Raw genomic sequence first — 13,617 nt, 5'->3', positions numbered from 1 at the left:
GTGTAGGAATAGATGGAATAGATGCTCAGATTTTTTTTTTCTGGGACATTATTTTTTGCCAAGATTAATCCAAATCAGTAGTAATCAAAACAAGACAGAGATAAAGGGTAGTGGCAGATTTTTGCGCCCACACACTTTATTCTCAAGTCAAAGTTCACTGTTGGGACTTAGGGGCATTAGGATAAAGAGGTGCTGATTACAGTGATCCTGACCCAAGGATTTTCCAGAAAGGGTTAATGGAAGAGGTGGTGTACATTTATTTATACAGAGTGAGATATAGGAATCACATGCATTTTTAAATGTTTATTCATTTTTGAGAGAGTAAGGGAGAGTACACGTGAGCTGGGGAGGGACAGATAGAGGAGGACAGAGGATCCGAAGTGGTCTCTGCGCTGATAGCAGAGAGCCCTTTGCAGGGCTCAAACTCAGCTGTGAGATTATGACCTGAGCTAAAGTCAGATGCTTAACTGACTGAGCCACCCAGGCACCCCAGGAATCATATTTTTTGTCTTAATTATTTTGAATTCAACAATTATTTTGAAATACGGGTGATATGATATCTCAACTATTTTAAAATATTTTTTAAAATATGGTAGTCATAGCAACTATGGAAGATGGTCAAATAATTGCATTGAAATTCCACACATTTGGGACAGAGAAATAATTTTTTCAGCAGATTATAGGTCCAATAATAATACTCAAATTGCTTGGTGCAGTGCACCTGTTCTGCAATGCTGTCTTAACACCCAATGGAGGAATCTAACATTCTCATTCTATCTGCTGTGGGGAAGAAAGGGCGGGAAGGAAGAACAAATGTTTTTGAAGAGGCAAAAGAAGACTGAATTTTATTTTAGAGTGCCTAGATTTGGAACCTCCTTTTTTCCTTCTTTTTTTTTTTTTTAATTTTTTTTTTCAACATTTATTTATTTTTGGGACAGAGAGAGAGAGACAGAGCATGAACGGGGGAGGGGCAGAGAGAGGGAGACACAGAATCGGAAACAGGCTCCAGGCTCCGAGCCATCTTTTTTCCTTCTTTAAATGAGGCCAATTCCTACCTAAGAGCTTTGTTGTGAAAATTATTCAGCAATGGTCTCAAATTTAATGGAAAGCCATATGACACTAAATGATGAAAGCTTGACAGATGGAAAAATTAGATATATCCAGTTAAAGCATATAAAATTGATATCTTACAATAATTTGAAAACAATATTTACAAGAGAAGTTGGAATATAATGTCATTTATATATGTACCTCTAAGCTTGAGGAGTGGCTTCCTTTCTTGATCTGAGTTCAGTCTTCTTTCTTAATAGCTGCTTTGCTTTACAGCCTCAAGTAATGCTCACTAGTTTATGTAACAATTTTCAGGATAAAGTGAGCAGACATTAGTGAGATTTAGATAGCAAACAGGATGCTGTAATTATTTTCTTCAAGTTTTGACATACCAGTAGTTTATTCCTCTGATAAAATTGATAGATGAGTTTATTTAAAATAATCTCGGGGCGCCTGGGTGGCTCAGTCGTTAAGCATCCGACTTCAGCTCAGGTCACGATCTCGCGGTCTGTGAGTTCGAGCCCCGCGTGGGGCTCTGGGCTGATGGCTCAGAGCCTGGAGCCTGCTTCAGATTCTGTGTCTCCCTCTCTCTCTGCCCCTGCCCCGTTCATGCTCTGTCTCTCTCTGTCTCAAAAATAAATAAAACGTTTAAAAAAAATCTATAAAATATTCTCACTCTCAGTCCACTTCTAGTTCAATATCAGAAAAAATAACTAAAATGACCCATAGATTCTTAAGGCCAGCCTTTGTACTTATCTAAGTGTGTCTTTGCATTTTGATTTCCAGAAACATCCTCCCAAAGACCAGCCATTAGCTCAGCAAGGCAATTTAAATTCTTTTGGGGGCAAGCTATGGAAGGGTCCAATATTTGCAACAAACTAATGTCAGGAATGTAAACATGTTAGGATTAAAAACTTTTCCATACTCCAGGGAAAATGTAGTTAGATCCAATTATATCATGTAACTGGTATATTCTTGTTGTCATGCAACTCTAATAGGAATTGTATCTTACCATCTACATTACCACAGTATTTGAAGATTTTAAGACTAAAACAGAAAAATAGTCTTTAATAAGTATTGTTTTTTCTTTTCTCATCTTATCTGAAAACTTCCCATGATTAATAGCATAAAGCATCTTCATTTGTATTATATTTTCAAATATCTAATGTGCTTCCCAGGATACTACCATGAATTAGAATGTTCTAGTTCCACTCTTCAATGAGGAAGGAAATTTAGGTTAAAAGAATGTAAACAATTTAAACTGATAAATGTCAATAAAAAATTGAAACTGAGCTTTATTTTCTCTCTAGATTCAAGTTAGAGTTGAAGCATATGGAACAGAAAGTAACCTTTTATCAAAAACAATTCCTCTTTGACTTTAATAACCAAGGTTTGTATTCAGACTCAGCTTTTGTCCCAGAAATTAATGTTTCTTTCTCAATGTTTTTCTGTGAAAACTCTTTTTGAGATAAGCCTATTTTTTCAAATTGGTAATTTCTCCTTAAACTACATATTTCTTCTTTAATTCACTCTAAATCCTGTAAGTTATACTGTTCAGGTATCTGACATGTACTGCCAGATAATAATAGATAATGCCAACTGAGTGCAGGGGAGGGGCATTTTCTCTGCACTTTACATGTATTTCATTTATCTAATTATTATTATAATATTATGAGACACACACTATTATTTTCATTCTAAAGATTGAGTGAGGAGCAAGAAGATATTACTTATTGCCTATGATATGTGTATGCAACAAGTTTCCCTAAAGGGATTGAAAACTACTTAATGGCAGAAAATATCACAGCACCATCTCAAGATGTACCTTGAGCATGATGGATGCTTAGAATATATACTTGTAGGCAGATGGGCAATTTTACCATAACATTTAGTTCCTCAATTCTGCTCTATATTTTGTATACTATGAAATTATGCCACTTTAATATTTATAGTTATTGTTTGGAGTAGTACTTTTCATTGAAGAACCACTTAAGAAAAAGAGGATCCTGAAAGGAGAAGAACTTGAGTCCTCTTTCCCTAACCTTTTTCTCTGTCCCTTCTGCCTGAAAAGCTTGAAATCTATGTTTTATGCGTTATTCACATTTTTATTGATATCTAATTGACATATAATATTGTGTAAGCTGAAGATGTACACTGAGTTGACTTGATACACTTTTATGTTATAATATGAATACTACCATAATGTTAGCTAACCTCCATCATAGCACATAATTGTGTGTGTGTGTGTGTGTGTGTGTGTGTGTGTGTGTGTGTTGTGAGAACATTTAAGATCTAGTCTCTTGGCAACTTTTAAGTGTATAATGCAGTTTTGTTAACTGATCACAATGCTGTGCGTTAGATCCCCAGAACTTACTAATCTTCTAACTGCAAGTGTATACTGCTTGGCCAACATTTCTCCAATTCCTCTACCCTACAGCTGCTGGTAACCAGCAGCTACTCTCTGTTTTTATGAGTTTGGTCTTTTTAGATTCCACAAATAAGTGATATTGTACAGTATTTGTATTTCTATGTCTAACATATTTCACTTACCATAATACCCCCAAGGTCTATCCATGTTGTCCCAAATGGCAAGATTTCCTGCTTTTTCATGGCTGAGTAATATTCCATTTGATATATGTACCACATTTTCTTTATCCATTTATTGGTTTGATAGACACCTAACTTGTTTCTTGGCTCTTGTGAATAATGCTGTAATGAGCATGGGGATGCAGATATATTTTCTTAAATCTTGGATATATTCCAGAAGTAGAAAAGCTGGATCTTATGGTAGTTCTTTATTTAAGGAACCTCCATATTGTTTTCCTGAAAGCTGAAGCAATTTACATTCCCACCAATGGTGCACAAAGTTTCTCTTTTCTCCATATCCACACCATTACTTGTTATCCTATCTTTTTGAAGGTAGCCATTCTAACAGGTGTAAGGGGATATCACACTATGATTTTAATTTGCATTTTCCTGATGATTAATGATACTGAGCATCTTTTTAAAATAAATGTTTACTTATTTATTTTGAGAGAGAGCACACACATGCACACATGATGAGTGGGGAAGGAGCAGAGAGAGAGGGGGAGAATCCCAAGCAGGCTCTGCACTGTCAGCGCAGAGCCTGTTGTGGGGTTCAATCTCAAAAACCCTGAGATTAGTATTAAGAGTCAGACGCTTAATCAACTGAGCCAACCAGTAGCTCGAGCATCTTTTAATGTACCTGTTGGCCACCTGTATGTCTTCTTTGGAAAAATGTCTGTTTAGTTCCACTGCCCATTTTAAAATCAGATTTTTTTTTGTTACTGAGTTGTATGACTTCTTTATATATTTTGGATATTAATATAGTTCAAATATATTTTCTCCATTTCATAGGTTGCCTTTTCATTTTGTTGAGTATTTCTTTTGCTGTGCAGAAGATTTTTTATTTGATGTAATCCCACTTGTTGACTTTTTGCTTTTGTTGCTTGTGCTTTTGGTGTCATGTCTAAAAAATAGTTGCCAAGACCAATGTCAAGGAACTTTCCCCTTATGTTTTCTTCTAGGAGTTTCATGATTTAGTTGGTCTTTTCTATTGTATTTTTCATTTATTCTATTTTTTCTGGTCTCTAATTTATTTCCTCTATGATTTTTGTTATTTCCTTACTATTGCTAATTCTGGGCTGAGTTTGTTCTTCTTTTTCTAGTTCCTTGAGAAGTAAAGTTATTTGAGATATTTCTTTTTTCTTAATATATGCATTTATCACTATAAACTTCCTTCTAATTACTGTTTTTTTTTAGCTTCCCATAGATTTTGGTGTGTGGTGTTTCCATTTTCATTTGTCTGAAGGTATTTTTAAAAATTTTTTCTTTGACCTTTTGATCACTCATGTGTATGTTGTTCAGTTTCCAGATGTGTAAATTGCCTAGCTTTCCTCTTGTTGATTTCTAGTTTCATACCATTGTGGTCATAAAAGATATTTGGTGTGACTTGAGTCCTCTTAAATACGCTAAGACTTGTTTTGTGGCCTCTCATATCACCTATCCCGGAGAATATTCTGTGTGCACTTGAGAAGAATGTGTATTCTGCTGCTCTTAAATGGAATGTTCCTTATATGTCTGTTAAGTCTTTTTAATTGCAAGTATGTCTCAAATCCAATGTATCCTTGTTGATTTCCTGTCTAGATGATCTATCCATTGTTGAAAGTGGGGTATTGAAGTCCCTTAGTATTGTGTTATTGTTTATTTCTCCATTCAGATCTGCTGGTATTTAAATAATATGTTTAGGTGCTCTGATTTCAGGTGTATATATATTTACAATTTTTATATTTGCTTGATGAGTTGAACTTTTTATCATTGTATAATGACCTTCTTTGTCTCCCATGACAGTTTTTGTCTTAAAGTCTATTGTGTCTGATATAAGTATAGCCACCCCCTTGCATGGAATATCTTTTTCCATCCTTTCACTTTAAGCCTATGTGTGTCCCTAAAGCTGAAAATTAGTCTCTTGTAGATAGAGCATAGTTGGGTCTTGTTTTTCAGTCCATCCAGCCACTCTGTGCCTTTTGATTGGAGAATTCAATCCATTTACATTTAGGGTACTTTTTAATACATAGATATACTAATGTTATCTTATTAGTTTCTTTATGGCTGTTTAGTAGTTTCAGTGTTCCTTTTTTTCTCTCTTGATGTCTACCTTTGTGGATTGGTGAATTTCCCTGGTGGTATGCTCAGATTTTCTTCTCCTTATCTTTTGTGAATCTACCAAAAATTTTTGCTTTGTGGTTACCACTTAGCTTACATAAAACATCTTATAGATATAACAGTCTATTTTACACTGAAAGCAATTTAACTTCAATTACATGCACAGACTATACTCTTGTACTCCCTCCCTTTTACGTTTTTAATCTGACAATTTATCTCTATTTATATTCTGTATTCATAGCAAATGATAGTAGCTATAGTTATTTTTAATACTCTTTTCCTTTAACCTTTTATACTATAGTTAAGTGGTGAACATACCATCCTGTCACAGAAGAGAAGCTTATGAATCTATATATTTACCTTTGCATATTTTTATGTTTTCACATTACTAATTAGTGTTCTTTCATTTTGGCTTGAAGAACTCCTTTCATTATTTCTTATAAGGTGGGTCTCATGATGTACTCCCTTAGCTTTTGTTTGTCTAGGAAAGTTTTTATTTCTCCTTCATATCTGAAGGATAACTTTACTAAACCTCAATGTTAATGTCTACAAAATCAATAGATTTTCCCAAAACATTTTACTTCATTAATGTGTTATCTACCTATCAGAATTCATGCCCCAAACTACCCATTATAGACTTTTTTTCTACTCTTGTGGCCTTAAATGGGAATTCACTTTTGTCCTGTGAATTTATTTTATTTTTATTTGCATTTCTTTTTTTTAATATATGAAATTTATTGTCAAATTGGTTTCCATACAACACCCAGTGCTCATCCCAAAAGGTGCCCTCCTCAATACCCATCACCCACCCTCCCCTCCCTCCCACCCCCCATCAACCCTCAGTTTGTTCTCAGTTTTTAAGAGTCTCTTATGCTTTGGCTCTCTCTCCCACTCTAACCTCTTTTTTTTTCCTTCCCCTCCCCCATGGGTTTCTGTTAAGTTTCTCAGGATCCACATAAGAGTGAAAACATATAGTATCTGTCTTTCTCTGTATGGCTTATTTCACTTAGCATTTCTTTTAATTCCAAAGAAGTATGACAATGGCATCCTGCATGAAGTTAACTTATCTAAAAGAATACATATAAAGTAAGCAAAAAAGTTAAATGACAATGCACTTAATTCAAAGAAAACATCTATTTGATTTTATTTATAATATCTAGATGATTTTTCAACTGTAGCATTTATTTCATTTTGGTAATTATCATTTGAATTACTAATTTCTGACATTGAATTTATTTTGGTAAGCATATTTGAACTAAAAACTCTCACATATTATAAAGTTAATTTTGTGAACATGTGCTCCTATTTCCAAAAGTTACATGAGTAGGAGGATGTATCACAGTTTATTCCCAGTACTGCTCTTAATTGGGTCTGTGTGTCACTATTCCTAATGCATTGGAAGTTTCTTCATTCTACATGTCTCTCGTTCCAGCTTTAAATTGCTTTGGGAATTAGGGAACAATTACAACAACCCTTGCGTAACAAATATTTACTCTTCCACATCTGTGGAATCTGGCATTGTTTGTTGAACCTGACCTTAATTCAGAATGCTGACATAAATACTAAGAAGAAAGTTACTGGGTCTTTTAGGAGGTGGAAATAATGTATCGGTATACAGGTGAGTCTTGAATACAATGAAACTGTACATTTTCAATCTATAGTTAAGGCCATTATTAATATTAATTTGTAATGTTAATAATCTGATTCAATAGAATACCAATTTATTATCACCAAAATATAATTGTGAATCATTATTAGTCATATTTCATTATTATTTGTATAATGTTTTATAATCCTTAAAGCAATTTCCTTATGCTATCTCATTATTTCCTGACAATATCCTTGCAAGGAAAGTAAGGCAGTTATATTTATCATTATTTTATAAACAAGAAGACTGAGGCTATAGATTAGAAGCCTAGGACCTCAAACCACAGACTTTGATTTTAGTCCCAGGCACTTTTCCACCATGCTAAACCCATATCATATATATTCCAGTGAGTACTAGATGATCCTCTATACTTACAGTGCATAAACTGGTAATTATAAGATGGCGTAGGTGGCATATAAGATTTCAGCTTAGGGGCACCTGGGTGGCTGGCTCAGTGGGTTGGGCATCCGACTTTGGCTCAGGTCATGATCTCGCAGTTCGTGAGTTTGAGCCCCATGTCAGGCTCTGTGCTCACAGCTCAGAGCCTGGAGCCTGCTTTGTATTCTGTGTCTCCCTCTCTCTCTGTCCTTCCCTTACTTGTGCTCTGTCTCAAAATAATAAATAAATATTAAAATTTTTTTTTTTTTTAGTTTTTTTTTTCAACGTTTTTTATTTATTTTTGGGACAGAGAGAGACAGAGCATGAACGGGGGAGGGGCAGAGAGAGAGGGAGACACAGAATGGGAAACAGGCTCCAGGCTCTGAGCCATCAGCCCAGAGCCCGACGCGGGGCTCGAACTCACGGACCGCGAGATCGTGACCTGGCTGAAGTCGGACGCTTAACCGACTGCGCCACCCAGGCGCCCCAAAATTTTTTTAATATTTCTGCTTACTAGTGTTGTCTGAAAGATACTTACAAAAATTAAAGCCTGCTGCAAAATAAATATGACATATTAAATTTTTCTTGTCCAAAAATACTACACAGGAAATTGCTTGGGTTTAGAAAGTCAACCTTTACTTATTTAGTCAAACCCCCCATCTATTATGTGCAGCCACTGTGTTAGGCTTAGGTGTTAGAGGGATGAGCAAGACAGACGCACTCCTTCCCCTGTGTCTCTAGGTATCTCACAGTATAACAAGATCACCGGTTTAAAGTGCAGGGAACAGAAGTAGCAAGACAAGCCCGGCTCAAGATGGGTTTGAATTAGTGAGGGGATTCCTATTTAGGAGGGAAAGGTGGGAGCAGGTGGCTGGCAAAGCAGTTTAGGTAGCCTTGGATGCATTATCCGGAAGTTGTCTGGAATAGGCAGTCAACAGTGTTTCCAGGCTGGACCTTTGGCTCCTACCTGGAATGTCTCCATATATCTTAGTAAATCAGTGTCTTGCTGAGTTCTTTATGCATTAGTGACTGGGTTGATCAGAGTGCTCAATTTCTCTGCATTCTCTGACCAATTTCCAAGCTGGGGAGGATTTTGATTTATCATAAGAAATAGTGCAGAATCATTGTAGAATAATGGTCCCTTTCCTCTGGGCACTGTTGAATGAATATAGTCAATTTGTTTTTGTGACTCTGATATTTCTACAGTTCCTGCTGAGCATTCCCTTCTGTTGATAATTTCTATACAATTTTAATGATACCAGTTAGACATAGTAGTAATGTAAAGATAATGGACTTTGGATCTTTCCTCTGCCCATTATTCCAACTGTACCAATTTCAAGGCACATAGGATTCTGAAATAAGAGTTGGCTACACAAATAAAACGAAGATCTTTCCCTCTCTCCGTATCTCTCCTCTCTCCAACTGTTCTCTCTCTCTCTCTCTCTGCCCCCACCCATTTCCCTCCTTCCTTCCTTCCCTCTCCTTTAAAGGAAGTTCTGGACTTAAGCTAAAAATAACAAAAATTAACAATCTCTTAACTATTTTTTTCAACTCTAAAATTGAGGTGTTTATTTTTTTAATTTCTTAATGTTTATTTATTTTTGAAAGAGAGACAGAGCACAAGCTGAGGAGGGGCATAGAGAGAGGGAGACACAGAATCCAAAGCAGGCTACAGGCTCTGAGCTGTCCAGCACAAAGCCTGATGTGGGGCCTGAACCCACGAACCATGAGATCATGACCTGAGCCAAAGTCAGACACTTGACTGACTAAGCCACCCAGGAGTGCCTAAAATTGAGGTTTTTATATTCTCTTCTTTGCCTTTCTCTTCAAAGTTGAAATATTTCTATTGTGTATTTTTTTATGTTTATTAATTTTTTTAGAGAAACAGAGCATGAGCGGGGGAGGGGCAGAGAGAGGGAGACAGAGAATCCCAAGCAGGCTCAGCACTGGCATCACAGAGCCTGATGCAGGGCTTCAACTCACAAATTGGATTTCTGGCTCTAAGTAAAACCTTTTCTACAGTAATTTTCCCAAATACTACCCATGACAAATTAAGTGAGAGTGGGGGAAGAGTGACTCTGCTGAAATTCTCAAAACTATTAGCCCGTGTGAGGCCTAAACTTGTGATTTGACCAATGTCGAATCGGGTGGTAATTTTGGAAAGATCAATTTTCACATCTAGTCGGTAATTAGTGACAACCCCATTAATTTACATAGCTTAATTTCTTGTGTTACATTTCTGATAAAAAAATTTCATAAAATCATACTACGATGTCAATTTTGGAGAGTATTAATATCATAGGGTCTAAGCACTCAGCCCATGCTCTGTGCTTTGTAATAATGATGGACACCTTCATTACCAAAAGAAATGCCAAATTCTCTGCCTGACCCTCAAGACTCTCTATGTACCTACCATGCTTTCCTTTTCAGATGTGCTTGCCGCTACCCCTCCACCGAAACTTCCTTGTTCAAAAAGGATGTGCTCTATGTATTCCTAATTTTGGCTCAACTTCTCACTTTTGGGATACCCCATGTCCCCTCTTTTCTTTTCTTCCAAATCTGTCTAATTCTTCCCATACTTCCAGATCAGGCCCAAGTCTGAAACTTCTTCCTTCTGGGAAAATTGGTAATTTTCAAACTACATAATGTAATTATATTTATGATATGTTTTCATTTGTACTTTTCCTATATCCCTAACTGAATTGTGAGCTTTGTAATGGCAGGCACTTTACATTATTCTTTAGTTTATCCTTACTGTGCTTGGAACATGCCTAGGTTCAAGGTTGGCTATCAGTAATATTCTAAAACTATTGTAGTAGTCTGGCACAAGTTGAAACTACTTTTTTTAAAAAAATGTGTCTTTTAATAATATTTTTTCTTAAGAGTATATAACAACATGATATGAATTTGGACCTTTCTGTAAAACACAAACATATATTATTGTTATTTTTCAGATTCACATGGCAATCCATAATAAGACGAAAAAAATCAGATGGGTCAGAAAAATCTGCATACTCTGTCAATTCAGTGTAGATAAAAGCCTTGCTACTCAAATGCTTTCCAAGAGCTTTGCGTAAGTACCAGTTAAGAGAAATGGAAAATCTCAGGAGCTGCCATGAACTCTAAACCAGAATCTAAAGTTTTTCAAGATACCCAGACGATTCATATGCATATGAAAATCAGTGAAGCTATGAACTGGATTTTTTTTAAGTAACCTCTGTGTCCAAGTGGGGCTTGAACTCATGACCCTGAGATCAAGGGTCGCATGGTCTACCTACTGAACCAACCAGGCACCCCTATGAATTAGATTCAATCTGAGCTTTGAGCTCCACTTCATTATTTACTAACTGGTTAACTTGGACAAGTTACATCTTTTATATTTGGGAAAAAATGGGGCTAATATAAAGAATTATTATATTTTATAAATCAAAGGGATGGATATATACCCATATATACATAATTACATAAAATATTTAAACCGCATTACTGTTTTCTTAGGTTGACTTAAGATACACTGTGAAGCTACAGAATAAAATAAGGTAGAGACTGTGTAATGTCCTCCAAATATTTTAACATTCATGCAGAGCTGATCTGTGCAATGGTCTTGTCATAGGAACAGTCACACAAAATACTAAGAGGGGCCTAGAATATGAGAGTAATAACTAATATTTAAACAGACATTAAATTTCAGTTTATGCTATTCAATTGATTATTATTAAATGCCTATAAAATTAATTAAAATACAAATTAAACATACTAATATAAGGTATGTAGAATCAGACATAGAATGAGATGTATACCAAAAATATCAAAGTTGCTGTGAAATTTTGACCATGATGTAATTGCTGAAACAAATGTCTGGTCTATGTTGAGTAGTCTTTTACCATCTCTCTCTGTTGCTTGCTTTCTGGGGGTAGATGAAGTCAGGCTCATAGTTGGTAATTAGGAGTTTTAGAAACCTCAACCTGGGAGTCTGTCAACAGCAGGAAAAGTTACTTCTGTACAGTTGTCTGATCATAGGTAGAGTTTCACATATTAGCAAAGGGCATCAGCACTTAGTCATTTCCAATTTCATTTTTTTCTAGTCACTCAGATTGTTGAAGATGACTGGCTGTCAGGGCTCCATGCAAACACTCCTTAGAATACCATCTACAAAATGAATTGTTCAGGTAATTTGTAACATTTCTTAGCAGTGAATATATTTTATATTAAATCTTCCTGTGATATCCTGAAAGCAGATGACATGGATAAAATTAACCAGACATTTACATCAGAATTTCTTCTTCTGGGATTCTCCGGTTACCCAAAACTGGAGATCATGTACTTTGTTCTAATTCTAGTAATGTATCTAGTAATTCTAACTGGCAATGGTGTTCTGATCATAGCAAGTATCTTTGATTCTCGTCTTCACACCCCCATGTACTTCTTCCTGGGCAACCTGTCTTTCCTGGATATCTGCTATACATCCTCCTCTGTTCCCTCAACTTTGGTGAGCTTAATTTCAAAGAAAAGGAACATTTCCTTCTCTGGATGTGCAGTGCAGATGTTCTTTGGGTTTGCAATGGGGTCAACAGAGTGTTTCCTCCTTGGCATGATGGCTTTTGATCGCTATGTAGCCATCTGTAACCCTCTGAGATACCCCATCATCATGAGCAAGGTGGTGTATGTACTGATGGCTTCTGTGTCATGGCTCTCTGGTGGAGTCAACTCAATTGTGCAAACATCTCTTGCCATGCAGTTGCCTTTCTGTGGGAATAATGTTATCAACCATTTCACATGTGAAATATTAGCTGTCCTTAAGCTAGCTTGTGCTGATATATCCCTCAATATTATCACCATGGTGATATCAAATATGGCATTCCTGGTTCTTCCACTGATAGTCATTTTTTTCTCCTATATGTTCATCCTTTACACCATCTTGAGAATGAACTCAGCCACAGGGAGACGCAAAGCCTTTTCCACCTGTTCAGCACATCTGACTGTGGTGATCATATTTTATGGTACCATCTTCTTCATGTATGCCAAGCCCAAGTCTCAAGAGTTTCCTGGGGAAGACAAGTTGCAAACTTCAGACAAGCTCATTTCTCTGTTTTATGGGGTAGTGACCCCCATGCTAAATCCTATAATCTATAGCTTGAGGAATAAGGATGTAAAAATTGCTGTAAAATATCTGGTAAACCAAAAAGCTATTCAGTAAGTATATCCTACACAGAAAATGTAGGTCTTTTCATAACAGGCACAGAGATGGACTCATAGGTCAATTAGTTAAAAACCTTCTTTGGAGAAACTATGGTTAAGGAGAGATATTTTTATTCTTCCCCTTCCCTAGCTTTACTCAGCTAGAATTACTGAGAACTATAGTTTGCTTTAAACTCAGCTTCCAAAATGTCCTGGTCTAGATTCCACAAGCATGGTGAATTCCATTAGAATCTCATCTCTGGTGATATCTGGAATGAGTGTTTCTGGTGTCGTGTGTAGAAACACAGTGGAAAACATCACACGTAAGCTTTAGAAATAGGTAAGAGTACAAAATCTGCAATTTCACAAACTACCTAAATGACATTGGATAGACTATTCTTTGTAAGCCATACTTACCTTATCTTGGAATAAGGAAATACGTAAAGCCAGGTTTTAGTGTCATTTAAAGTTTCAATAACTGGAGAAAGCACCTGGCATAGCACTACTTCACAGTGTCTAGAATTTCAGAATTGAAGCTAAGACTCCAAATTGATGACTAAAAGTGACTACTGAGCACCTCTTTTACCATAAGCTAATAATTACAAGAGCCAAAATCTCCTCCTGGAAGTCACTCTGTTAATATCTTTGCCTTTCCCCCTAAAGCTATATAAAGCGAA

At 36.1% G+C, this 13,617-nt stretch overlaps 1 protein-coding gene across 1 annotated transcript; it reads left to right on the top strand.

Moving 5' to 3' along the window:
- The first annotated feature begins 11,951 nt into the window (after positions 1-11,951).
- On the top strand, positions 11,952-12,959 carry LOC115499620 (olfactory receptor 13C3). The gene has a single exon (XM_030293730.1). The coding sequence runs from the start codon at positions 12,006-12,008 to the stop codon at positions 12,957-12,959; it is 954 nt and encodes a 317-aa protein (XP_030149590.1). The 5' UTR covers positions 11,952-12,005.
- The last annotated feature ends 658 nt before the right edge of the window (positions 12,960-13,617 follow it).

Source organism: Lynx canadensis, chromosome D4 (genome assembly GCF_007474595.2).
Source record: "Lynx canadensis isolate LIC74 chromosome D4, mLynCan4.pri.v2, whole genome shotgun sequence".
Lineage (NCBI taxonomy): Eukaryota > Metazoa > Chordata > Mammalia > Carnivora > Felidae > Lynx > Lynx canadensis.
The sequence above is the reverse complement of the archived record's forward strand: the minus strand, read 5'-3'. Positions and strand labels throughout refer to the sequence as shown.